Here is a 27,437-nt window from a genome sequence, read left to right as displayed (position 1 = left end):
GAGAGACAGAGCATGAACGGGGGAGGGGCAGAGAGAGAGGGAGACACAGAATCGGAAACAGGCTCCAGGCTCCGAGCCATCAGCCCAGAGCCCAACGCGGGGCTCGAACTCACGGACCGCGAGATCGTGACCTGGCTGAAGTCGGACGCTTAACCGACTGCGCCACCCAGGCGCCCCCAGAAATCTGTTTTAAACAAGCCCTCTAGGTGGTTCAAGTTTGAGAATCAATGTGGAATCATTTTTGTATTGTAAAGCATCCACAGCCTATAGACTGGGGACTCTCAGAATATGGGGAAAATATGTTATTTTATTTATTTATTTATTTACTTACTTACTTACTTACTTACTTACTTATTTTAAGGTAGGCTTCATGGCCAGCATAGAAGCCAACATGAGGCCTGAACTTACAGTCCTGAGATCAAGACCTGAGCCAAGATCAAGAGTCAGACACGTAACCGACTGAGCCACCCAGGCGCGCCTTGTTTTATTTTTTTAAGGAATCTCTATGCGCGGTGTGGGGCTTGACGTTAGGACCCTGAGATCAGGAGCTGCATGCTCTACCCACTGAGCCAGACAGGTACCTCAGAAAAAAATATGTATTTTAGATTTAATATTTTGCTCATTCCTAGAAGAGCAGGTTTTGAAAATCTCTTCAGTGAATTCTGGTCAGGTAGGTTTTAGCCTACTTCTGGAAAGATGGTTTCCTTTTTATGTTTGGAATGCAAAGATCTTTTTTTTTTTTAATTTTAAAAATTGTCAACACAGAAGCTGATAACCACGATAACACAGAGACCTAAATACCTACATTTAAGTCACTTGATTCAAAATAATCTCACAAGGATGAGAAAACATTCTGCACTCATGAGATGAAATGGCTTCCACCTCCATTTACTTACTTTCACATTTGGCACTTGTCAGTGTCCACGTCTCGTCGGGGTTACAGGTAATGACGCCCCGGCCTTGGAGCAGGAAGCCTTCCCTACACTTGATGGACACGTTCTGATCAACGTAAAACTCCTTTTCAGAAAGCAGAGCATTCTCAGGAATCACAAAAGGAACAGGGCATGGATTTGCTGTTAAACAGAAAAAACAATGCTTACTGATATTCTCTTTTCTGATTTCTTCAAATGCAGAGTGTGGTGAGCCCTGTAGGAGCTGGGTTCACAGTTATGATAATAAGGCTTAAAAATATGGAACTTCAAACATTAAGAAAAAAACAAAAAAAACCTCGGTTTGGGGGCAGGTGGGTGGCTCAGTCTGTAAGCACCTGACTTTAGATTTTGGCTCAGGTCGTGATCTCAGGGTTGTGAGACTGAGCCCCACGTCGGGCTCCATGCTTAGCAGGGAGCCTGCTTAAGATTCTCTTTCTCTGTCTCTCTCTCTCTCTCTGCCCCCGCTCTCTAAAATAAAAAAAAGGAGGGTGCCTGGGTGGCTCGGGTGGCTCACGTCTTGATCTCACAGTTTGTGAGTTCGAGCCCCACGTGGGACTCTGGTGGCAGCGTGGAGTCTGCTTGGGATTCTTTCTCCCTCCCTCTTTGCCCTTCCTTGCTCGCAGTTCTCCCCGCACCCCCTCAAAATAAATAAATAAATATTTTAAAAAGTAGTGTTAAAAAAATAAAACAAAAAACAAAAAATATTTGTTTTGTATCCACATGACATTATTTTTAAGGATAAGATCAGTTAAGGTCTGAAAACCCCAAGTTAGTCAACCACTCACACATTGTCCTAAAATTCTAAGATGGGAAATTAAATAGTTGTTTGAAATGATGGCTCAACACTAGGGAAACAAGAGGTGTGCTAGAAATCATGGAGTGCATCAACATTCCCCCCTTTTTTTCATTTATATATATGAAGAAAAAAATATTAAAAATGCAGAGTAAATGCTTCTTGTTGTCACTTTACTCTCTTTAACTGAACATCCTACAGAAGGACGACCCAGAGAATTGGCAGACATTTCTAAGCAAGCTGATATTAACTTTAGACTTACACTACCATGAACAGGATATTAGAACTTAAATTGTAGAGTTTTCAAGGCTTATTTCTAAGAGTGGATTCATTTTGTAGGTCTGAAGGAAAAACAGCAATGATGATAGCACAAAGACTTCTCACTGCAAGTGTGTGACACACATATTAACATATATTTCAGCAGTTTTGGTGTTCCTGATTTTCAATGCGCACAAGAGGTATTTGTGAGTGAGGAAGGCATCAGCTGAGTCTTGAAGGCTCAGTTACTGCATTATAACACTTGAAACAATAACCAGAGCTCCCTCAGTTCAGATCTTACATGTGAATATTGTTTTCATTCTAATGCTTCTAACTAAATTAACTTCATTCATTATATATATGTATATACTTTATTATATTAAAATTAGACATTAATATATTCTTTCTTCACCCTTTTCACAGCCCCAGTCAAATTCATTACATACTTGTGTCAAAATTTTTTCATTAAGTTGCATTTTTTTATTAGTGCCTTGGACTACCTGTAATCATCCAAGGAATCTGACGAAAGCCAATTCTTAGGATATTTCAGATAATATAACTGGGTTTTAAAAATAGCCCACAGTATTTGGTTTGGATATACACTGATTGCTTTCTCTGGGTCAGTCTCACTCAGTGGAGTTTCCTCTGTTTCAGACACTGGGGAAATTAATCATGAAACTGAATCTGATTAAAACCTCTCTTAAAGTCAACACACACGTTTGCAGAAAGGAACTGGGTGGCTCCAAGCTCCGTTTTCAGTGCAGTATGCCTCAGGTGCTCCTTCAAGGCTGTACCCTCTGTTACAGGAATATACCACACTGGGTCCAGCAGCAGTGTTTTCGACTTTGGCTTTCCCGTTCAGAAACCCAAGAGGAGCTTCACACCTGGTCTCTGGAAAGAAAAATAAAAGCCTCATATTACATGCTTCTTCCAACCCTCTTTCCTTCTTCTGCTACAATTGCTAAAGGTACTCAGTGCATCATATAAAATATTATAGCCTGCTCATATGTGAGATACAAGGATACGTTTTGAAGGAAGAAAAAACCCCAGCGTGTCTAAGTTTTGGATTCATACATGCAGGTGGTTCAAGACTGGCATTTTGCCTATTGACTCTAGCTGTCTTTATGTCTATTGCTACCTTTTGTCATTACTAGTGCTGGGGGTATAAATGAGCAAGCCCTATCTCAGACCAAATGAATCAGAATCTCTGTGTTGTGGCTGAACTTCTGGTATTAAAAGCATCCCAAATGATTTCTAATGGTCACTCAGGGTTGAGAGCCAATGGATTAGACACTAACTGACTTCTCTGGGCTTCTTCCAGCCCGGTGAGTATTCCGTATACTGAGACCACGGATCTTAACTTTGGCTGTACCTTGGAATTACCTGGGAACTTTAAAAACATATTGATGTGGGGTTCTACCCCCAGACATTCTGACCTGATTGATCTGGGCAACGGATTTTTCAAAGCTCCCTTAGGGCATCCCAGTGTGCTGAAGGCTAAAAGCCATGGGAGTAACGCAGTGCTTTCAAACTAATGCGCACAGGAATCACCTAGGGATTTTGTTAAAATGCAAATTTTGGTTCAACAGGGTTGGGGTAGGGCCTGAGAACTTGCATTTCTTTTTTTTTTTTTAATATTTTTTAATGTTTATTTATTTTTGAGAGAGAGACAGAGCATGAGTGGGGGAGGAGCAGAGAGAGAGGGAGACACAGAATCTGAAACAGGCTCCAGGCTCTGAGCTGTCAGCACAGAGCCCGACGCGGGGCTCGAACCCATGGACCGCGAGATCGTGACCTGAGCCGAAGCCAGACGCTCAACCGACTGAGCCACCCAGGCGCCCCGAGAACTTGCATTTCTAACAAGATTCAGGTGCTATTGATGCTGCTGGTCTGTGGGCCACACTTTGAGAATCATATTGATGTGAACAGGCTTCCCTGAAAACTGATAATACAGATATCAATATATCTAACAATTTCATAATTATATAAGAATTTTTCAAATCAGGTTGCTCAGTATGAGCACTTTTCCCCCACAGAAATATCTGTATTTTTTATATGCCTCAGAAAAAAGGTGTATAATAAAATATATAAAATATCAATAGTTTTTTTTTTTTATCCATGAGTGGTGGAATTCAAACTATCATTTTCTTTTTGGTATTTGTGTTTTTTAACTTTCTGCCAAGAACTTGTGTCACGTATTTAGTAATTTAGAAAGAAAAAAACCCACAGATAATAATAGGATTCATACAGAACTTATTACTATCTTGCATTTCAGAGAGAGCAACTGTACAAACCATTGTCATTGCAGTTTGATTTATACCCGCTGCAGAACTAAAACAATTCCCTCACCAATGCCATGGTGGGTTCCTATGCCAGATCTCCATGTTTCCTTTTCTTTCCTCTCTCCCATTCCCTGCAAATATGTTCCTACATTTTATTTTAATCATGAACGGCTGAGATTGAAAAAAAAAATGCTATTATCAGGAATCCCCAATGATGCCTTTCTGTGACTTGAGATATCACTCAATATCTTTAAAAAATATTTTTCTGGGGCAGCTGGGTGGCTCAGTCAGTTAAAAGTCTGACTTCACTCAGGTCATGATCTCACGGTTCATGAGTTCAAGCCCTGCACTGGGCTCTCTGCTGTCAGTGCAGAGCCTGCTTCAGACCTTCTGTCCTCCCTCTCTCTCTGCACGCCCCCCACTCGTGCACTCTCTCTCTCAAGACATATAAGTAAACTTAAAAAAAATATTTTTCTGTATAATATATACAAGTTTTGGAGAACTAAAAATAGTCATATATTCTCCATTGAGTTCCAACCACACAATATTCCTTTAAGAATGTAAGATTCCTGTGTATATAAAATCAAATCATTACTCTACCCCAGAAGACATGTGGAAACAACCTTGAGTCCTAGCGGCAGCTTTGACACTAACTTAATTTATGATACTCGGTAGGTCACTTCACTTCTCCTAGTCCCCATTTACTTATTTAGTGAGATAAATAAATCTATCTGATCTTGGACTTAATCCAATCTAGTCCAGTTGAATCATCTAAGAAGCTGCTTGACTAGAATCTAAGAGGCCAATTCTAATTTGAAAATTTGATGATTCCCCACGATTATTAAGAAAAAAAGTTTAAAGCCTGCCACTTTGATAGGCTTGTAACTACTTGTATCTAAATATAGTTGACACTTGAACAACATGGGGGTTAGGGGCGCCAACACCCCATGTGGTCAAAACTCCATGTATAACTTTTGAATCCCCAGAAACTTAAGAAACCAATAGTCTGTTGACCGGAAGCCTTGCTGATGACATAAACAGTTGATTAACAAATATTTTGAATGTTTTAGGTATGATATGCTGTATTCTCACAATCAAGTAAGCTAGAGAAAAATGTTACGAAGAAAGTCCTAAGGATGAGAAAATACATTTACAGTACCAGACTACATTTATTGAAAAAAAAAAAAAACCCACATATAAGTGGACATGCATGGTTCAAACCTGGGTTGGTTAGGAGGTCAACTGTACATTGTCTCCAGCAGAGGGATCATATGGGCCATGTGTTGGGAATGAACTCATGTGAATGAACTCATGTCTTGCTCAATAAACTTGCATGTTCTCATAAGATGAGTTAATGCAAAATTCCACACACACAAAAATGTGACAGATGTGATGACAACATCACTAAAAAACTGTCAGTTTTGGCTAGTACCGTCACCAAAAAACAATAGCGCTAAGCCTTCTAATTATAATTATTTGGGGGAAAAGCCCACAAAAAGAATGCAAATAAATCCAATAATGAACTAATTTCGAAACAAAATGTTTGCCATTCCCAATTTGGTAATTTTGTGCTCTATTCCAATTTAATCATTAGTTTCTACTATTATTTTTGACCCTTTTATTGGCTCGGGGACCTTGAGCAAAAAGCCCATAAAAGATTCTCCGACAGTTTACGGAGATGATTAAAAAATTTTTTTTTATTAAAAAACTGATTTATAAAGAAAATGTGGCCATGTTGTTATCATGTGTCACATGATATGGTATCGTTTTTTTTTTTTTTTTTTTAGGACTGCTCAGTGTCATTTGACTTACTTTTGCACACTGCTACCTCTCCACTCCACATTCTGTTCTTCTGACAAACACGTTCCTTGTTCCCCTGTGAATTGATGAGAAAAAGGTCATTGACAAGATTATACTCAGTAAAGGAAAGATGATAAGGGAACACAAAGTAATCATGGCCGTGAACTTGAATCTTCCAGCACTGGAATGCTAAATCAATTGATTAAATAAATATAGTTTTTAAGGGCTAGGTTTAGACTTTCAAAAATGCTTTCATCAAATTACTTCAAACTTCATACCCTGGCTGAGCAGTGTAATTAAAGTACAGATTTTATTTCACTTTCTACTGACCTGACATCTGATTATAACCAATAGCAAAGGTCGATCAAAAACATGTTTGAAATGTCAAAGAGGTATATTTGCTGAGTAAGTTTTAAAAATATTTTGAATTGAATTTATTTTTCAGTACCTGAGAGAGGTATGGCCAAGAATGTGAATTGGCATTGTTACACCTTATAGTTTTGAACATAAAACAAGTTAAGATATCTTACGGGTATGAAGAGTGAATTTTTGGCAATGTAACTTAACCATTAAAGATAAATTTATCCTGGGGCACCTGGGTGGCTCAGTAAGGTCAGCATCCGACTTCAGCTCAGGTCATGATCTCACAGTTCACGGGTTCGAGCCCCGCATCGGGCTGTGTGCTGATAGCTCAGAGCCTGGAGCCTGCTTCAGATTCTGTATCTCCCTCTCTCTCTCTGCCCCTCCCCCACTCATGCTCTGTCTCTGTCTCTCAAAATAAATAAACGTTAAAAAAATTTAAAAAAAAAGAAAAAAAAGAAAAATTTATCCTACTAAGGGCCCAAGCATTCAAAATTTTATTTGGGGTAAAAATCTTTCTAAAATGTATTTCCCTGCCTTCTTAAATAAAGTAAAACAATGGGGCGCCTGGGTGGCTCAGTCGGTTGAGCGTCCGACTTCAGCTCAGGTCATGATCTCGTGGTTTGTGAGTTCGAGCCCCGTGTCGGGCTCTGTGCTGACAGCTCTGAGCCTGGAGCCTGCTTCGGATTCGGTGTCTCCTCCTCTCTCTGCCTCTCCCCTGCTCATGCTCTGTCTTTCTCTATCTCTCAATAATAAATAAAAATGTTAAAAAAAAATAAAGGATAATTTAAAAAAATGAATATAATTTACTTGAAAAATTTTATGATTATTATTCTGAATATATTTTTGCATATTTTTCAATATCCCATAGCCCTTGATGGCTATATAGGCAGTTGGTCCTCTAGAGTTATCATAGGCATATATGGACAAAGATTACTATTCTTTGACTTCTGGATATAATTTTTATGAGTCTTTGTTTCTTCCCTCTTTGTTGGTTATCTTTTACTGTAATCATCAGTGTTCCTAATGATAATGCTTCTCCATGCTTTAAATTCCTTAGCTACTATGGAAAAATGAGATAAATAAAATTTTGTAATATATGTTTAAAAAGATTAGGTTCTAAGTAAAGTTTTAGGGACCTTAATTCTAAGTCAGTATATGCACATGGATTTTGTCACCTGTTTCTTCATTGCTCAGAGCCCTTTGGATATCATATTGTCTTGAAGCTGTGTTCTACATTAGCAACAAGTCTGAAAACGAGCTATTGCCTCTATTTTGGTTTGATCTGACTGATGCCTTTCATCCTTATTCTTTATCAAAGATATTTTCTTTGAGCTATTAGTTTATTGATAAATCTTTACCTATAAAGATTCCATTGACTCTGGTGGAAGGTTACTCTCCTGACTTTCCAAAAAAAAATTGAATCAATTAAGAAAATGTTTCTTTTGATATACAGTCATTATTTTTTTTCTTATTGAAAAAAGTTATGTGTGTTGATTATAGAAATTTTGGGGTCGCCTGGGTGGCGCAGTCGGTTAAGCGTCCGACTTCAGCCAGGTCACGATCTCGCGGTCTGTGAGTTCGAGCCCCGCGTCAGGCTCTGGGCTGATGGCTCGGAGTCTGGAGCCTGTTTCCGATTCTGTGTCTCCCTCTCTCTCTGCCCCTCCCCTGTTCATGCTCTGTCTCTCTCTGTCCCAAAAATAAATAAAAAACGTTGAAAAAAAAATTAAAAAAAAAAAAAAAGAAATTTTGGAAAATACAAATGAAAAATGGGGTTTTTCAGGATTCTCCATCCAGAGACAAACACTGTTAACATTTGCCATGCTTTTTCTACACTTATATACTTACGTATGCACAGGAAAATGTGCTATTTTAGTTTGTGAGTTTTTATTAATTTTGAGGAAGTGTATGACAAGCCATTAAAGCCAGTTCCCTATTTAGGTACTTCCAGAGTAGACTACAGTCAAGTAGTTAATTTCAGTTAATAGTCGAGCATTTTCCCCACTATTTTTCCCTTCTCTTTCATCTAACGATTTGAATAATAAATATTCTGTTTTGACTATGCCAATTTTTAATTCCAACAGAAACTCAAATAAATCTGTTTTCTGTAATTATTGATGTAAAAAAAAAAATCAAATGCTGTCTTTGGGCTCCCTCCACAGTTACACTGCGAATTTCATCATACTTTTCCTTTTGACTTTTTTTCTCTCTGTCCCTTTACATCTCTTGTTTTTGATGAATGAAGCTGGAGTTTTAGATCCAGATTAACATCCAGTTACTATTTTTGACATAGCGTTTTTGCATGATCAACCATTAGGTTAGATACTTACAATGCTTTAGAATCATCACAACTACTTTATTGTTCACTAGTGATTTTATAAAATGACTAGCCCATTTTTGAGTTCTTTATTTTGATTTATTCCTCAATTTCCTATAGTAATTTTATTTCAAGAAGATTGCATGTGTGGTAAAATTTCTGAGACTTAGGTGGCTTAAGAAAGTTGTTTATTGTACATATAAACAGTAACTTACTTACAAAGCAGAAGAATTTAACATGACTGACATTGATTGTCCAAATTGCTTTGCCTGATTTGGGTAACAATACAAACAGTAGTAGGGATCACAGTAATTGCCCTATACTGAACTGGAACCATGCATAAAAGGCAGTGCTTGCCACTTTTTAAATCTTCAGCCCTTGCAGTAACCTTGCAAAGGTCGCTATCAAATTTCTAGTGTAGACAAAACAGAGAGGAAACAGCGGCAGAGAGGTTTGATTTGTTCTCTTAATACTTCTCGTCCAGTGAGAGACAGAGCTTGTAACAGAGGTCTGCTGGGACCATGTTGCTATTCTTAACCACTTTCCAGCCACTGACCCTTCCCATCTGGAGTGCTTGTTAAAAATGCAAACCCTCGGGGCACGTGGGTGGCTCAGTCAGTTAAGCGTCCGACTTCAGCTCAGGTCATGGTCTCACGGTCCGTGAGTTCAAGCCCCGAGTCGGGCTCTGGGCTGACGGCTCAGAGCCTGGAGCCTGCTTCCGATTCTGTGTCTCCCTCTCTCTCTGCCCCTCCCCCGTTCATGCTCTGTCTCTCTCTGTCTCAAAAATAAATAAACGTTAAAAAAAAATTAAAAAAAATGCAAACCCGTAGGTCCTATTTTTAGAGGGTCGCAGCCTAGGAATGTACACTCCTTTTTTGAACTTCTCAGATGATTCACAAGCAACGGGTTCATAGACCGCACTTTGAGAAACACTGAGTGATGTCTCAGAGTGGTTCTCTGTCCTAGTCCTGGCCATACGTTGGAATCACCTGGGAAACTTTTAAAAAGATGCTGCTTCCCCGGACCCAACTGACAGAGGTACTGAATTAATTAGCCAGGGGTGACAGTAGGTATTGGTAGCTTTTAAAATCTTGTCTCATGGAAAAACTCAAACACATGAAAAATGTAAAAGTAGAAAGAAGAGTAACAAACTCCCACATAACCATCACCCACCTTACACAATTGATTCAAAGCCAAACTTGTTTCCTCTAAGCCCCACTCCCTTCCTAAAAACTCACATTATTCTACAGCAAATCCCAGATATCAAATCGTTTAACAGTAATTATTTCAGTATGAATCTCTAAAAGATGAGGGTTCTTAGAACTATAACCACAATAACCAACAACATTATCACAGCTTAAAAATGACAATTCCTTAATATTAATCTAATCCTGTTAGCAGTCAAATTTCCAATTGTTGCATAAATTTTGTAACTGATTATTTTGTAGTTCAGTTGAATCGGGACCAAAATAAGTCTACCTGGTTTATGAACCTTTTTAAATCTATAGGTTCCTTCTATTTCTCCCTTACACTGCCAACTTATTTGTTTTAGCAACTGGGAAACTGGGTCCTTTGTTCTGTAGCCATTTCTACAGACAGAATTTTGCTGATTGCTCCATGGTGGTGTCACGTAGCATGTCCTTCCGTCTTTGGTGTCGGTTGTCGGGATTTAGAGATTTTCTAAGATTCAAATTCAAAAAAAAAATTTTGTTTGGCGAGACTTTTTCATATGGTGTGTTTTTCCATCCAGAGGCACATAACATCTGTTTGCTTCTATTTTTTCTAACACCAGTAGCCATGATGATGACCTACATCCATTAGTTCCTAAGAACTGCAAACTCTGAGATTTAAATCCTATTATTTATTGACTGAAATACTTCTATAAAGGGAAGCTTCCCTCATCTACTACTGGTTTTCTAGTCATGCAGCTAGCCTGGAAAAGACAATTCTTCTTTTATTGTCTGTTTTCAAAATAATGAATTTGTTCATAAGCATCTTCTAATATTGGTTACCAACTAATTTTCTTTAGTGTCATTATGAGTCTACTATTACTCATGACATATTTGATGTGTTTCAGTCCATTAAGTTACTACCTTATTGAAGCCCAAATGGTCTTATGTTGGCCTGTGGGAGCCTCGTCCAGTTGACCCTCAAGGCTTTTTGACACGTAGGCTTTGATAAGTTCCCTGCTATCTCACAGGACAAGTTTTCTTAGCTAATCTTTTATATTTCATGTACCAGACCTGGCATTGGTTATTTCTGATAGTAACTGGACATTAACAATTTTTAAAAGTTTCTAAGATAAGGGGAGCCTGGGTGGCTCAGTTGGTCAGTTGGCATCTGACTCTTGATTTCAGCTCAGGTCACGATCTCGCAGTTCATGAGATAGAGCTCCGGGTCAGGCTGTGTGCTGACAATGTGGAGCCTTCTTGGGATTCTCTCTCTCCCTCTCTCTCACCCCTTCCCCCACTTGTATGCATGCTCTCTCTCTCAAAATAAATAAATACACATTAAAAAATTTTCTAAAACAAGTTTCTAAGATGTTTCTAACATGTAGCCTAGAATGAGAACTATGGCTATAGCACTTCTTCTCAATTTTATAGTTAACACTAAGGTATTTGCAAAAATTTTTAAGGTAAATTATCTACCTCCTCAAATTTAATGACCCATCAAGTTGTTAAATATTAAATTTCAATTATTAAGTTTAAATTTTATACCACTTTACTTCTTAAGAAAATGCAAGATTAGTAATCTAACATGAAGAAATAAATTTCAAAAACAGAAAAACTCTCCAATTGTAATCAACCATTACATTATCCTCCTTTTCTTTTTTTTAAAAATCTTTTAAGAAAATGAAATAAGATCCATATATGTCTAGTTCCAGTTTTCATGGACCTATGTTATGACAATTCTGATTGCATGCTCAAAAAATAATAGAACATACTATACAAATTTAACAAATCACTGGCAATGAATACTTCTGTAAAACCCCTATTTAAATACCATTACCACAATAAAAACAGGAAAGAAGTTTCCTGAAAAACCAGATGATGGCATTATGAAATATAAACATGTATCTTAAATTTCAAGTTTGATGATATAATCAATCTTCAGCAAAACTGACTCCCGAGAGGAGGGGAGAATGGCAATGGAGGAGGACCCTAGACTTGCCTCATCCCGCACATACAACTAAATAACTATCAAATCATACTAAATACCACCCCCCCAAATCAACTTGAACACTAGCAGAACAGCATCCACAACTTAAGGGAGAGAAGAGGTCACATGGAAGAAGGTAGGAAGTGAAGAAATACAGCTTGAGAGAGAAACAGATTGTGGTCATTGCAGTGGGAAGAAAGCTGCAGTCACAGAGAAGGGTGAGAGGCAGAATAGCATAGAGAGGAGTGCATAGGGAAAACAAATTCCCATAGCAATTGGCTTGGAAATCAAGAGAGCCTGAATTTCATGAGTTCTGGCAACCAGCAGGGCTTCAAGCCTGGAGTTTTTTTGTCTTTTTAATTTTTTTTTTAATGCTTATTTATTTTTGAGACAGAGAGAGACAGAGCATGAACAGGGGAAGAGCAGAGAGAGAGGGAGACACAGAATCCGAAACATGCTCCAGGCTCTGAGCTGTCAGCACAGAGCCTGACGCGGGTCTCAAACTCACGGACCGGGAGATCATGACCTGAGCCGAAGTCAGACGCTTAGCTGACCAAGCCACCCAGGCGCCCCAAGCCTGGAGTTTTAAAGATCAGCATGCTTGTCTGGAAGAGCTCAGAGGACATTGGGGCTGCTCTTAGAGAGAAGGCAGGCAAACATCCTCGGACATACAGTGTGGACACAGTGATCTGAAGAATGCCTGGGGCATACAGTGGGAAGGTTAGTTGCTTATCTCGGAGCATGTCCTAGAGAGGTAGTGCTCACAGCAGACCCATCTGGGAACAAAGGAACTAGCAGGTGCCATTTCCCTCCCCTCCCTTCAGCATAAGCCCAGAGCTACCTGCAGGAACCAGCACAGTGCTGACACTCACTACCTAACTTGCTTACACCAAACCATGCCATCCCATACTCCAGAAGAACCCTGCTTCCCAGTCATGCTTGCCTCAGTCCCAGTGTAGCAGACCTCTCCCTCAGAGGAACAGTCTAAACCCCTGCCAACACCTCATCTCTCAATCTGGGAGTTTTGGAAGACCTTACTTCTGGTGGTGGTGGTGGTGACAGATCTCATTTCACAAACAGACAGAACACACCTAGTTAAAATGTGCCACATTCAGGTCAGGGACAAACACTGCTCACAATAGGCAAAGAGAACCTCTGCAGACCACTGGCCTGAAGTATAACGAAGCCAGGACACAAAATCAGAGCACATGCAGCACACATTGGAGTTACCCTCAGAAGCACCAGGCCCTGGGGAAAAAGGGACACTACAGTGCAGGGTACTACAGACCTCTTCTTCATAAAGCCATTACCCTCAAGAACAAGAGATGTAGCTGACTTTCCTAACACAGAGAAACTGGCACAGAGTTAGACAAAATGAGAAGACAGAGGAATCTGTCCAAATGAAAGAAAGGACAAGGCCGCAGCCAAAGATCTAAGCAAGACAGATATAAGTAACATGCCTGATGGAATGTTTAGCAATGATCATAAGGATACTCACTGGACTTGAGAAAAGAGTAGAGGACATCAGTGACATTAACAGAGATAAGGAATAACATAGCAGACAAAGGGCTCAAAAACCAAAATGAGCAACATGCTTAATGGAATGAACAGCAGGCTGGAAGAAGCAAGGAAATGAATTAATGACATAGAACAGAGTAATGAAAAGTAATCAAGCTGTAAAAAAAGAGGAAAAAAAAAGAATTATGAAAAATGAGGACAGACTTAAGGAACTCAGTGACTCCATGTATTATTGGAGTCTCAGGAGAAGACAGAGAAAAGGCAGTAAAGAATTTATTTGAAGAAATAATATCTGAGAACTTTCCTAATCAGGGGACAGAAACAGATATTCAGATCCAGGAGGCACAGAGAACCCCCAACAAAATCAACAAAAGCAGATCCACGCTAAGACATATTATAACTAAAATGGCAAAATATAGTGATAAAGAAAAATATTAAAAGCAGCAAGACAAAAGAAGACAGTTACATACAAAGGAAATCCCATAAGGCTATCAGTGAATTTTTCAGCAAAAACTTTACAAGCCAGAAAGGAGAGGCATGATATATTCAAAGTGCAGAATGAGAAAAAGTCTACAGCCAAGAATATTCTATCCAGTAAGGCTCATTCAGAATAGAAGCAGAGATAAAGAGTTTCCTGGAAAAACAAAAATTAGTGGAGTTTGTGACCACTAAACCGGCCTTGCAAGAAATATTAAAGGGGACTCTTTGGGTGGAAAGGAAAGACCAAAAATGACAAGTATGAAGGTAAGAAACACAAAGCAATAAAAATGAGTATTTCTGTAAAAGTCAGTCAAGGAACTCACAAAATAAAAAAGATATAAAATATGACACCATATACCTAAAATGTGGGGAGAAGAGGAGTAAAGAATGGGTTCAAACTTAAATGACCATCAACTTAATATAGAGTACTATATACAGAAGATGTTATATACAAACCTAATGGTAACCTCAAATTAAAAACCACTAATAAATATGTGAAGAATGAAGAGAAAGAAATCCAAATGTCTTACTAAAGAAAATCAGTAAAACATGAAAGAGAGAACAATAAGAAAGGATCAGAGAAAATCTTCAGAAACAACCACAAAACAAGTAATAAAATGGCAATAAATATATATGTCAATAATTACTTTGAATGTAAATGGACTAAATGCTCCAATCAAAAGACATAGGGTGACAGAATGGATAAAAAAAAAAAACAAAACCCATCTATATATGTTGCCTACAAGAAACTCATTTTAGGCCTAAAGACACCTATCAACTGAAAGTGAGGGGACGGGAGAAACAACTATCACGTACCTGGGTGTCAAAAGTAAGCCAGAGATGCAATACTTATATAAGAGAAAACAGACTAAAACAAAGACTGTAATGAGAGACAAAGAAAGACACTATATAATAATAAAGGGGAAAATCTAACAAGAAGATGTAACAATTGTAAATAATTATGCCTCCAACATGAAGCACCCAAACACATAAAATAGTTAATTACAAACATAAAGGATCTAATTGACAGTAATACAATAATAGTAGGGGACTTCAACACTCCACTTCAATCAATGGACAGATCATCAAAACAAAAAGTCAACAAGGAAAAAATGGCTTTGAATGACACACTGGAACACATGGATTTAACGGAAATATTCAGAGCATTCAATCCTAAAATAGCAGATTAGGCATTCTTTTCAAGCACACATGGGACATTTTCCAGATCACATATTAAGTCACAAAACAAGCCTCAACAAATTCAAAAAGATAAAAGTCATACCATGCATCTTCTCTGATCACAACACCATAAAAACAGAAATCAACCACAAGAAAAAAATCTAGAAAAAACACAAATACATGCAGGTTAAATAAAATGCCTTAAACAATGAATGGGTCAACTTGGAAATAAAAGGAGAAATAAAAAATACAACGAAACAAATGAAAATGAAAACACATCAGCTCAAAACCTCTGGATGCATCAAAAATGCCTACAAAGAGGGAAGTTTATAGCAGTATAGGCCACCTCCAGAACCAAGAAAATCTCACATAAACAACCTAACCTTACACCTAAAGGAGCTAGAAAAAGAACAACAAGCAAAACCTGAAACCAGCAGAAGGAAGTAAATAATAAAGATAAGAGCAGAAATAAATGATATAGAAAATGAAAAAAATAGAATAGATACATGAAACCAGGAGCTGGTTCTGTGAAAAAAAATCAATGAAATCCACCTAGCTAGACTTATCAAAAAGAGAAGAAAAAGGCCTCAGAGACATAAAATCACCAATGAGAGAGGAGAAATAACAAACAACACCACAGAAAGACAAATAATTTTAAGAGAATATTATGAAAAACCATATGCCAAAAAACTGGACAACCTGGAAGAAATGGAAAAATTCCTAGAAACATAGAAACTACCAAAACTGAAATAGGAAGAAATAGAAAACTTGAACAGACTGATAGCCACCAAAATCCAGGATCAGATGGCTTCACAAGTGAATTCTAGCAAACATTTAAAGAAGAGTTAATACCCATACTTTCTCAAAATATTCCAAAAAACAGACGAGGAAGGAAAACTTCCAAATTCATTCTATGAGGCCAGCATTACCCTGATACCAAAACCAGATAAAGACATCACAAAAAGAGAGAACTATAGGCCAGTATCTTTGATGAACATAGATGCAAGTATTCTCAACAAAGTACTAGCAAATCAAATGCAACAACATGTTAAAAAATCATTCACCACGATCAATTGGGATTTATTCCTTGGTTGCAAGGATGATTCAATATTCACAAATCAATCAACATGATACATTGTATCAGTAAGAGAAAGGATAAGAACCATACGATCTTTTCAATAGATACAGAGAAAGCATTTGACAAAGTACAACATCCATTCACAAAAAAAAAAAACCCTCAACAAAGTAGGTTTAGAGGGAGCATATCTCAACATAATAAAAGCCATATATGAAAAACCCACAGCTAACATCATCCTCAATGGGGAAAACATGAGAGCTTTTCTCCTAAGGTCAAGAAAAAGACAAGGATGTCCACTCTTACCACTTTTATTCAACATAGTCCTGGAAGTCCTAGCTACAGCAATCAGACAAAAAGAAGAAATAAAAGGCATCCAAACTGGTAAGGAAGAAGTCAAACTTCCACTGTTTGAAGAAGACATGATACTCTATATAGAAAACCCAAGACTCCACCAAAACACTTCTAGAACTGATAAACAAATTCAGTAAAATCACAGGATTCAAAATCAATCCACAGAAATCTGTTGCATTTCTATACACCAATAATGAAGCAACAGAAAGAGAAATTCAGAAAACAATCCCATTTATAACTGCACCCAAAATAATAAGATACTTAGAATAAAACTAACCAAAGAGGTGAAAGACCTGTACTCTGAAAACTATAAAACACTGATGAAAGAAATTGAAGATGACAGAAAGAAATGGAAAAACATCCCATGGTCGTGGATTGGAAGAAATAATATCGTTAAAATGTCTATAATACCCAAAGCAATCTACACCTTTAATGAAATCCCCATCAAAATACCAACAGCATTTTTCACATAACTGGAACAAATAATCCTAACATTTGTATGGAACCATAAAAGACCCTGAATCGCCAAAGCAATCTTGAAAAAAAAAGCAAAGTTGGAGACATCACAATTCCAGACTTAAGTTACATAACAAAACTGTAATCATCAAAACAGTATGGTACTGGCACACAAAAAAAGACACACAGATCAATGAAACAGAACAAAATGCAGAAATAAACCAACAATTTATGGTCAACTACTCTTTGATAAGGCAGGAAAGAATATCCAGTGGAAAAAAGGCAGTCTCTTCCACAAATGGTGTTGGAAACACTTTCTTGCACCATACACAAAAATACATTTAAAATGGATTAAAGATCTAAATGTGAGACTTGAACCATAAATTCCTAGAGGAAAACATAAGTAGTAGTCTCTATGATATCAGTCATAGCAACATTTTTCTAGATAGGTCTCCTCAGGCAAGAGAAACAAAAGCAAAAATAAACTATTGGGACTACATCAAAATAAAAATCTTCTACAGGGGTGCCTGGCTGGCTCAGTTGGTGGAGCATGCAACTCTTGATCTTGGGGTTGTGAGTTCAAGCCCCACGTTGTATGTAGAGATTACTTAAAGATAATAAATCTTAAAAAAAGAAAAGCTTCTGCATAGTGAAGGAAATAATCAACAAAACTAAAGGGCAACCTATGGAATGGGAGAAGATGTTTGCAAATGACATATTCGATATAGGGTTAGTATCCAAAATATATAAAGTACTTATATAACTCAACACATCCAAAACAAATAACCCAATTAAAAATGGGCAGAAGACATGAACAGACATTTCTCCACAGAAGACATACAAATGGCCAACAGATACATGAAAAAATGCTTAACATCCCTCATCATCAGGGAAATGCAAATCAAAACTACAATGAGATATCACCTCACACCTGTCAGAATGGCTAAAATCAAAAACACAAGAAACAGCAGGTATTGGTGAGTTTGTGGAATGGAACGGAATGGAATATTAGCCATAAAAAGGCTGAAATCTTGCCATTTGCAATGACATGGATGGATCTAGGGAGTATAATGCTAAGCGAAATAAGTCAGTCAGAGAAAGACAAATATCATATGATTTCACTCATATGTGGAATTTAAGAAACAAAAAAAAATGAACAAAGGGGGATAAAAAGAGACAAAGCAAGAAACACACACTTAGCTATAGAGAACAAACTGATGGTGACCAGGAGGGAGGGAGGTGGGGGGAACAGGTGAAACAGGTGATGAGGATTAGGAGTGCACTTGCCATGATGATCACTGGGTGATTAAAATAAAAACTTAAAAAAAAAAATGCAGCTTTCCCACCAAAGTAAATAGGAAGACAGAGACGCTGCTGATGGGGTTTTAATGTTACAAACCAGGTGTGGTCTTGCGACTAACTTGGTATTCAGCTAGAACTGCTCTGAGGATTTTCAGGCCACACCTGCCAGGTGGCAACCTAGGATCTCTACCAACAACTCTCCAAAGTATTTAAACCCATTGCTTGAGGAAATCCTAGTTTGCGTACGTCAGTCCCTATGGTTACCTCCCCACAGTGACAGATGGCCTGGCCTGTTACACAGTAGGATTTAACAAAAGGCCAAAACACAAGTTTAAATGGTCAACTAAAGTAACAATAAAAGTCTTGTGGCTGGTATACTAGTCTCCTCTTCCTTTTCATGGCTCTGATTCTTTTGTAATTTGAGACTTACTTTGTTTTTTTAAAATTATAAGTCATTTAAGAAAATTAAAAATATGTTTTTAACGTTTATTTTTGAGAGAGAGAGAGTGTGAGCGGAGGAGGGGCAGAGAGAGAGGGAGACACAGAATCCAAAGCAGCCTCTAGGCTCTGGGCTGTCAGCACAGGCCTGACGTGGGGCTTGAACTCATGGACCGTGAGATCATGACCTGAGGTGAAGTCGGACGCTTAACTGACTGAGCCACTCAGGCTCCGCCCCCCAACTTTTTTTTTAATGTTTATTTATTTTTGAGAGAGACAGAAAGAGAGACAGAGTGCAAGCAGGGGAGGGGCAGAGAGAGAGGGAGTCACAGAATCTGAAGCAGGCTCCTGGCTCTGGGCTGTCAGCACAGGGTCCAGCGTGGGACTTGAACCTGTGGACTGGGAGATCAGGACCTGAGCCGAAGCTGAACGCTTAAATGAGCCACTCAGGCTCCCCAATTATAAGTCACTTCAAATATTTCTTGGAAAGTGTTAGGATGTAAGGTAACAAAGTATAAAAAAATCTTTTAGGACCAGAACCAGTGAAACAAATTGGTATTATACTAAAAATGTTCCCAGAATACTCAAAAAACAAATTGATTCTAGTTAAACAATTTGTTCACTTACCTCTAATTCATAGCCAGGTTCACACTGATAAATAACTGTGCTTTCAAAAGTAAATTTACTGCCAAACACGAACCCATGTTCTGGACTTTCAGGTTTCCCACAAGAAACTGGACTGCAGGATTCATCAGAAAACGGTGGCTCCCAGGTGCCATCAAGCTAAATGACAAATGACAGATTAGAAGTTACACTTAAGAGTTAATATGTATGAATGAAGTTTGCAAATATTGGCAGAGCAGAATAATCCCTAAAATGATGATCCCAGAATTTGGTTCTACTTCTGATACGTATAGTCTGTGGCCTTAGAAAACACACATTAGTTATTAGATGCCCTTGTTAGTTATCACTGAACAATTTTAGACATTTCTCAAACACATAAAACAAGCATTTTCTTCCTAATAGAAACCATTAAAATATCAAGAACGCCAAGAAGTGTGTTTTCATTATGATGCATGAGGACTGGATGGTTGATACAAATATTCCAGGGCATCCTTATATCCTGATACCAATCTATCATCACTTTTCACTTTATTTCCCACTGCCATGGTCAGAGTGAACATTTTTCAACCTTCTATTTAAGTGAAGTGAGGCATACACAGATGTTTCCCTTAAAGACTGTTATTCTCGGGGCGCCTGGGTGGCTCAGTCGGTTAAGCGGCCGACTTCGGCTCAGGTCATGATCTCGCGGTCCGTGAGTTTGAGCCCCGCGTCGGGCTCTGTGCCGACCGCTCAGAGCCTGGAGCCTGTTTCGGATTCTGTGTCTCCCTCTCTCTGACCCTCCCCTGTTCATGCTCTGTCTCTCTCTGTCTCAAAAATAAATAAACATTAAAAAAAAAAATTAAAAAAAACAAAAAGACTGTTATTCTCTTGCTAATATTCTTCTCTTTTCCTTGAGGAAACAGTGCATGAGCTCATTAACAGTCAATAACAGGACTTCAGGCTAAACCCTTTATTCTATGTATGAGGCAGAATTAATTTTATACGTATGTCTGCCTCATAGTTAACCATTCCCTTAGTGTCGGAAGTGTTAGTTGTATCTAATTTTTCAATACTATGAATGGTGCTTCAATAAAGATACCTTTTTGCATAAATTGTTCTGGGTATTACTATTAACTTTTAAAAACTACACAGTACTGTTTTCTTTTGATACATCTGAAACCTGTTTTGGCATATTTTAATCCCCCCCCTCATTGGTTACTTCATTATATCAGAGTAATTTGTTTACTAATGATTCCTTTCTCCATGGACTTGTGGTGACTCCTTTATCAAGATGTACTTGGATTTATTTCTTCCGTTCCACTCATTTTCCTTTCTGCTGAGTCTACACCAATACCACACTGATAGGACCTTTGTAATTCTGTAATAGGTCATCATTTCAGGAAAGGCTGGACCTCCTGTACTCATGTTTCAAACTTCATAGTGATCTTCTCATCCATTTATTCTATGAAGGACAGAATCATTTTGCTCTATCAAGATAAAATATTTATAGGCACTGAACATAGCGTTACACAATTTGTGCATCTAAACACTTATAAAGGGTCTATTCTACCTTTCGGACAAAAATTCAAACCCAAAACTCAGTTGTGTGAGGGTTAGGGGTCATACCTTGTGTAGAGAAAGTGAGGAGGGTTGTCAAAAATAAATTACTGATTCAGAAAAAAAGAGCACAGTCACCAGTGTTTGGGGTCCCACAGGGCACATGGAGGGGCACTCGATTGTTCACACACCCAACCTGGAGAAGCTCTGGGAGAACATTGAATTATTCCCTTAAACGTGGTGGGACGAATTTCCCATTAGCTTATTTCAAACAGTTCAGGGTCTTTGAAAAAGCTTCCCCTCAAACTGCTTCAGTTCTAAATCTAAAAGGGATAATCTGGAAACGATACCAATTTTGAGAGCGTGGTACCCCCGCCAGTCATCTGGCCTGCTTCCTGTGATGTTCCTGTTTTTAGGTTTGGCAGAAACCAATCACTGAGTATGCATGACTTACAAATGGAAAACTGGGAGGAGAATGAAATAGTTCTTGAGTCCCTACTAAATGTCAGGCATGTACTAGATGCTTTATTAACATTAATTAAATCCTTGCAATTACTGATTTACAAATAAAACAAGTTGGGGGAACATAAGGCCACAGAGCCTATAAATACTGAGATGCAGTTCAAAGGAATGTTTAAGGTAAAACTTATTTCTAGACCATGCAGCCTGCTCCCCACCTTCAACTCCTCCCTCCCCCAACTCCAGAAACAGAAGAATATATCAATAACTCATTTTATTTTTCTTTCTCTGGCTCATCTTATGGAAGCTAAGAGAAGGGGATGTGCTAGGAATATCTTCTATCTATGGTGTTGATCTAGGCCCTTTCCCCCATTAATTCTCTAGTTTTTTGTTCTAATCATACAAGACACACACTGTTATACACATTTTTTTTTCAAATAAGGAACTTGAAGCTTAGGCATTTTAGGTAACTTTCTTAAAGTCATACAAGTAGTAGGTAGCAGAGACAGCATTTGACTCTATTGTTTCTGCGACTTTTGTTTTTTCTACTAAAACTAGAGACATTTGCTCTCAATCAGGGCTCAGTTCCCACACAAAGACACTCTTTACAGGATTTATGTATGAGCCACCTGACTTATGGTTAATTTTTCATGAATATTTTGTTATAGATATTTGAACGCTTTATCTAACTTTGGCACTTTTTATCTACTCTTGGCATTTTCTTAGTTTAAAAATGGGAATATTGAAAAGAAAGATGCTTTATATTTCTACCAAAAAAACTTCTCAAATTCTTGACACAATTGGAAACTTGAGACATTTTTTTTTTCAGGGCTGAAAAATACTGCTTGTGTGGACACACACACATTTAATATATGTAAATGAGTTACAAATGCATGTTCTAAGGCAGTGAATCTTACCTGACATGTTGATATGTTAACTCCCTCATAGATATACCCTTCTTCACAGGACACAGAAACTTGCTTATTCACACTGAAATCATCCCCGTGAACACGTATACGTGTTATATTTGCTGGCAAAGGACATTTTTTAGGACTGCAGGAGATTGTCTCAGGAAACCAATGACCGTCTTTCTGACAGGTGAATGTGTCTACAGTTGTATGCATCACGTAACCTTCTAGACATCTGGAATGGAAAAGCCAAATGAGTGTCTTAAAGAGAGTACAATACAGCTGGTGACTTATTCTTGGATTTAAGATGATGTTTCCAACACTCAGTGGAGATTTTATGTGACATATTAAAACTGATTCAAAGCTCAAGGGAATGGCGCTGCCATGCAAAAAACAAAACAAAACAAAACAAAAAAACAACATAACGAGGACAATCAGATCAGTCCTCAGTTGTCCACGCCAAGGATTAACCAAGCCTACAGTTGATTTAAATGTTGTTGACATTATTTACCTTTCTTGCAGGTAATATTAACACTGAATTCACTTTTATTCTGAAAATAGCTAACAGTTCTAAAAATTCTAGACAAAGTCCAAAATAGACTCAGATATTAACAAGAATACGACATAATTAATATTTATTGGGTATCTATTTGTGCCAAGCACTGTTCTAAGTCCTTGATAGAGGGCATTTCTTTTAATCCTGAAAGGCAGATACTGTTATGTAACAAACGATGAGTTTGGTATTCAAACTCAAATCAAATTGGCTCTAAAATACTCTGATTTTTAGAATTTGCATTTATTTATTCAGCGAATGTTCACATAGCACTTATTAAATTCCAGTCACTGTTCTAAGTGCTCTACAAATATTAATTGATTTAATTTTAATGTCAACCCTATGGGTAGGTATGATTATTATCTTTATTCCCATTTGGCAGATGATGTGACTGACACCAGAGATACCCCAGGAAGTGACAGAGCTGAGATTCCTGCCTACGGAGTCTGGTTCCAGAGTCCGGTTCCAGAGTCCATGCTTTCACTGCCGTACTACGCTGCCGCTTAAGTTGAACCATTTAATGAACTAACATTGACTAGGTGGACATATATATTTTTTTAATTTCACAAATCACCAAGCTGGATAGGACTCACTTTTGCAAATTTGTAATCTGTTTACTACAAGATCTGAAACATCATCAACACACAGCAAGGAAGAACAAACAAGGGAGGTCTTGAGAAAGAGGTGATATCGGGATTTCTCAAGGTATCTCACACATCAACATCCAAAGAGAAAGCTGAAAATATATTTCAAAAGCAAGGGATAATTGTTGTTTTTCCTCTTGGTGCATGATATACTACTCTTTGGCTTTCTTGTCATTGAGGATCCTCCTGTGGGTTTATTCTTACTGCAATTAGGAGAAAAGGAAGGAGAAAAGGAAGGCTAAAATGCCCACAAGAACAGTTACTGAATTATTAACATCTAAGAAGCCAATATGTGAAAGATAAGCCATAACTCCTTCACAGAAGTGAGTCAAATCTAAGTTGATTTAGAGGGTTGATATATTGAGGGACATTCATTCCAATAAAAAAATAATTTATAGATTTATTCTGTATTCTCTCATTTCTTTTTAAGAATGCATTGTAGATAGGGAACTTTACAGAAAAACTCACTATTTGTGCAGTAAATGCTTAGTTTGTTCAAATTGTGAAGTCTGGAAGGCTCCTTACGATATCTCCCTATTTATATTGATCAGTGAAGGTATATGCTTTTTGACCTGAATTCTTCAGCTTTTGCCTAATATGTCCAATATTTGCATGTATGGATATAACCATAAAGTGGTATCATAAAGAAATTTACCAGCATGATGTTTAAAAGAAAAAAGAGCCTTGCGACTTAAGAGATAGGAAAGCTAGCTAGAGAATCTTACTGTTTCATGAAGATCAACAGAATATGATAATCATGATACTTGTATTAGGAACTACAATCTGAAAATGGAGTTTAGTTTTTATAGACAATGGACTTCTACATAATTATGAATAGAATAAGGCCAAGGGGTTAAAAACTTCAGTTTTGGGAGAGCAGTCCAGAGGTGGTATTTTCCCAATTTGCTAAATTTTTGACCGAGTGCTTTTTATTTTACCGCCCTCCAGCCTGCACCTTTTGGAGATTCTAGAGCCACGGTCTTACCTGAGTCTCACTTTACTTTCATAGGTGTGTGACTCTCCAGTTGCTACTGCATTGGCGACAGATGGGGGGGGTCCACAGGACAGGGGCTCACAGACTGGATAAGGCTGGCTCCATGTCCCCTTCTCGGTACAAATCAGATCTGAACTCCCTTGGATGACATACCCGGATCTGCAGTTGTAAGTTATCGCATTTTCCTCCAAAGAGCCGCTCTCACTGATGAATGCATTTGGTATCGTTGGGGGAGAACCACAAGAAGCATGTTCACAGTGTGGGAAGACAGAGCTCCACTGGCCATTGGCTTCACAGGTGATTTCAGAAGCTCCATGGAGCTTGAAGCCTTTGAAGCACTGAATCTGGGTTGCCTTTCCACAGCCAAAATCTGTCCCGTTGACAGCTCCATTTTGAATTACTGGTGTGGAACACCTGCAAGGCAGGCAGGAAGGTGGGCTGCCGCTCCAGGAGCCGTTGGAAAGGCACCTTCTTGAAGGACTGCCATGGAGCTTATAACCAGGAAAGCACTGATACTGTATATGCCCCCCGTGATAAAAGGAGAAGCCATTAGAAAAGCCATGGGGAAGATCTTCAGGAGGGCCACAGTTGACTGGCTTACAGAAAGGAAACTCTGTATCCCAGTTGCCATCTGACTGACAGGTGAGTCTTGGAGCACCATGCAACACGTAGCCCTCCTGACAGTGGAACACCACTTCCTTCCCAAAGCCATAGTCCAAGCCATCCATCACTCCATTTGTCAACTGCGGTGGGGTAGCACATCTGACAGGCACACAGAGGGGAGTGGTTCCACTCCAATTTCCATCGGCAAGACAAACACGACTCCTGGCACCCTCGAGTAAGAACCCTACATTGCAAGTATACTCAACCTCTTTTTGAAATGTATATTCATCTCCTTTCACCTGGCCGTTGGCTGAAACCGGAGGTGAACCACAGTCCACAGGGATGCAGATCGGCTCATTCCCATCCCAATTTTTATTTTGTTGGCATGTTCTCCTCTCGTTGCCATTCAACACATACCCAGGATTACACTCATAGAACACCACACTCAGGTAGGTGTAGTTGCTTCCTTTGACAGAGCCATTCATAACTGGATTTGGTTTTTTGCATGAAATGGCCTCACAGGTTGGGGAAGCACCACTCCACTCTCTATTCTGTAGACAAAGTCTTATGTCAGAGCCCACCAGAATGTGCCCAGGTTTGCAGCTATACTGTATAGCACTGCCCATGGTAGTCTCTGTAAAATGCAAAAAGCCATTTTCAGGAGCAACAGGCAAGTCACATTCAACTGAAATACAGGAAGGTGCACTGCCATTCCACGTTCCATCTTCCTGGCAGATCAGTATAGGGTTCCCCAAAAGTTCATATCCTGGATTACAGGTGTATGAAACCATGGTGCCATGTGGAAAGTGTGCTAAATGTGTAGTAGGAGATCCCTTTGTGTTTTCCCAGGATTTAGTCACTGCTCCCAGGTGATGAGGAGGGAGAGGAGTCCGATATGGAACTTCCATCAAGTCCTCTTCTTGGTCAAAATATCCTTGACTACCTTTGACCTTAGTACAGTCTCCAAAATCAATATGAGGAGGGAGACCACAGTCTATGGTTACACATGTTGGTATAGAGCCTGACCATCCTGACTCTTCACAGGTCTGCATGGCATGACCAGCTACATGGAACCCAGGAAAGCAGCTGTAGATGATCATGGCACCGAAGCTATAATCTGCACCCTCTACAAAACCATTTTCAATGGCTTGTGGGGGATTACAGTGGATCGCACTGCATGATGGGACATCCACATCCCAATCACCTGTCTCTAAACAAGTCAAGGCTTTGGGACCTTGAAGCCTGAAGCCTCGGTCACAAGAATATATAACGCTTTGCCCATAGTGTAGGTCTGTATAAGAGAATTTGCCATTCAAAATCTCCTTGGGTTTTGGGCACTCAATGGGTTTACAGGTGGGTATTCCTCCGAGCCAGTGACCATTTTCTCCACAAAGGGTGGTAGTATTTCCCACCAACTCATAGCCTGGCTTGCAGGTATAGAGAGCTGTGCTGAGATAGGCAAGACCTTGCACATCGATGATGCCATTGAGAATTTCCTCAGGTTGGGGACATTCCACTGGGACACATTCTGGCAGTGGGGAACTCCAGGTACCATCAGCTTGGCAGGAGGTGGTAGGATTCCCTCTTAGGAAAAATCCATCCACGCAAGAATACTCGACAGTACTTCCAAAATGAAGACTGGAAGAGGGAGCGGGGACACCAAAGGGAATTAGGGGAGGTGGGAGGCAAAGAACCATCTTGCAAACAGGAAAAGAATCATTCCATTGTTGTGATAGCAAGCATTTCAGGACAGGGGGGCCCTGAAGGGCATGTCCTTCTTTACAAGAAAATGTCACCATTCCTACTTCACTAGCTAATTCCTTCAGGACAAGCTGGTTTTCCAAGAGGGGTGGCTCTGGGCACCTGGAAGGCACACACTTCTGGTTTGGCTTCTTATTCCATTTGCCAGATTTCAGGCATGTCCAAGAATGATCACCAATGAGCTCATAACCCTCATTACAGAAAAACTGAACCTTGGACCCTACTTCAAAAATTTCTCCTTTCATGTAGCCATTCTGGATTGGGGGAGGTTTTCCACAGTTGAGGGGGATGCATGACAGAGGGGATTCACTGTACCAGTGGCGATTGGCTTGGCAAACAAATACAGGACTTCCAACTGCTTTGTAGCCTGGATTACACCGGTATCTTGCTTCACTCTCAAAGATCCTGCCAGTTGCATGCTGTATAACAGGGAGAAAACAATTAAGCACAGTGTGCATAACAAATCATATGGTTGACTAAATACTGTGAATAATAATTTAAAAATTAAACTAAAAATACCTATGTTAAAATGAATCCATTAAGGCATAAGTAAATATAGACTTCTGTTTTTTTTTTTCAATAGGTCCACTCTATTTTTAATAAGCGAAAAGGATAGGTCAAATTAGGTAATCTCTACTGCAGAAATTTTTAC

General features: G+C 38.9%; 1 protein-coding gene across 1 annotated transcript in view; it reads right to left on the bottom strand.

Moving 5' to 3' along the window:
- Nucleotides 1-10: 10 nt before the first annotated feature.
- Nucleotides 11-27,437, bottom strand: part of LOC125916981 (sushi, von Willebrand factor type A, EGF and pentraxin domain-containing protein 1) — a 97,364-nt gene continuing 69,937 nt past the window's right edge. The window contains exons 29-34 of the mRNA XM_049623242.1: nt 24,413-27,204; nt 22,240-22,465; nt 19,331-19,486; nt 6,078-6,141; nt 2,701-2,874; nt 11-1,073 (exon numbers count right to left, since the gene is read on the bottom strand). Coding sequence (XP_049479199.1) covers nt 889-1,073; nt 2,701-2,874; nt 6,078-6,141; nt 19,331-19,486; nt 22,240-22,465; nt 24,413-27,204 — 3,597 coding nt within the window. The 3' untranslated portion in view covers nt 11-888. The remainder of the gene's footprint in view (nt 1,074-2,700; nt 2,875-6,077; nt 6,142-19,330; nt 19,487-22,239; nt 22,466-24,412; nt 27,205-27,437) is intronic.

Source organism: Panthera uncia, unplaced genomic scaffold (genome assembly GCF_023721935.1).
Source record: "Panthera uncia isolate 11264 unplaced genomic scaffold, Puncia_PCG_1.0 HiC_scaffold_1375, whole genome shotgun sequence".
Taxonomy (NCBI): domain Eukaryota; kingdom Metazoa; phylum Chordata; class Mammalia; order Carnivora; family Felidae; genus Panthera; species Panthera uncia.
Note: the sequence above shows the minus strand (reverse complement) of the source record. Positions and strands in the feature narration are given on the sequence as shown.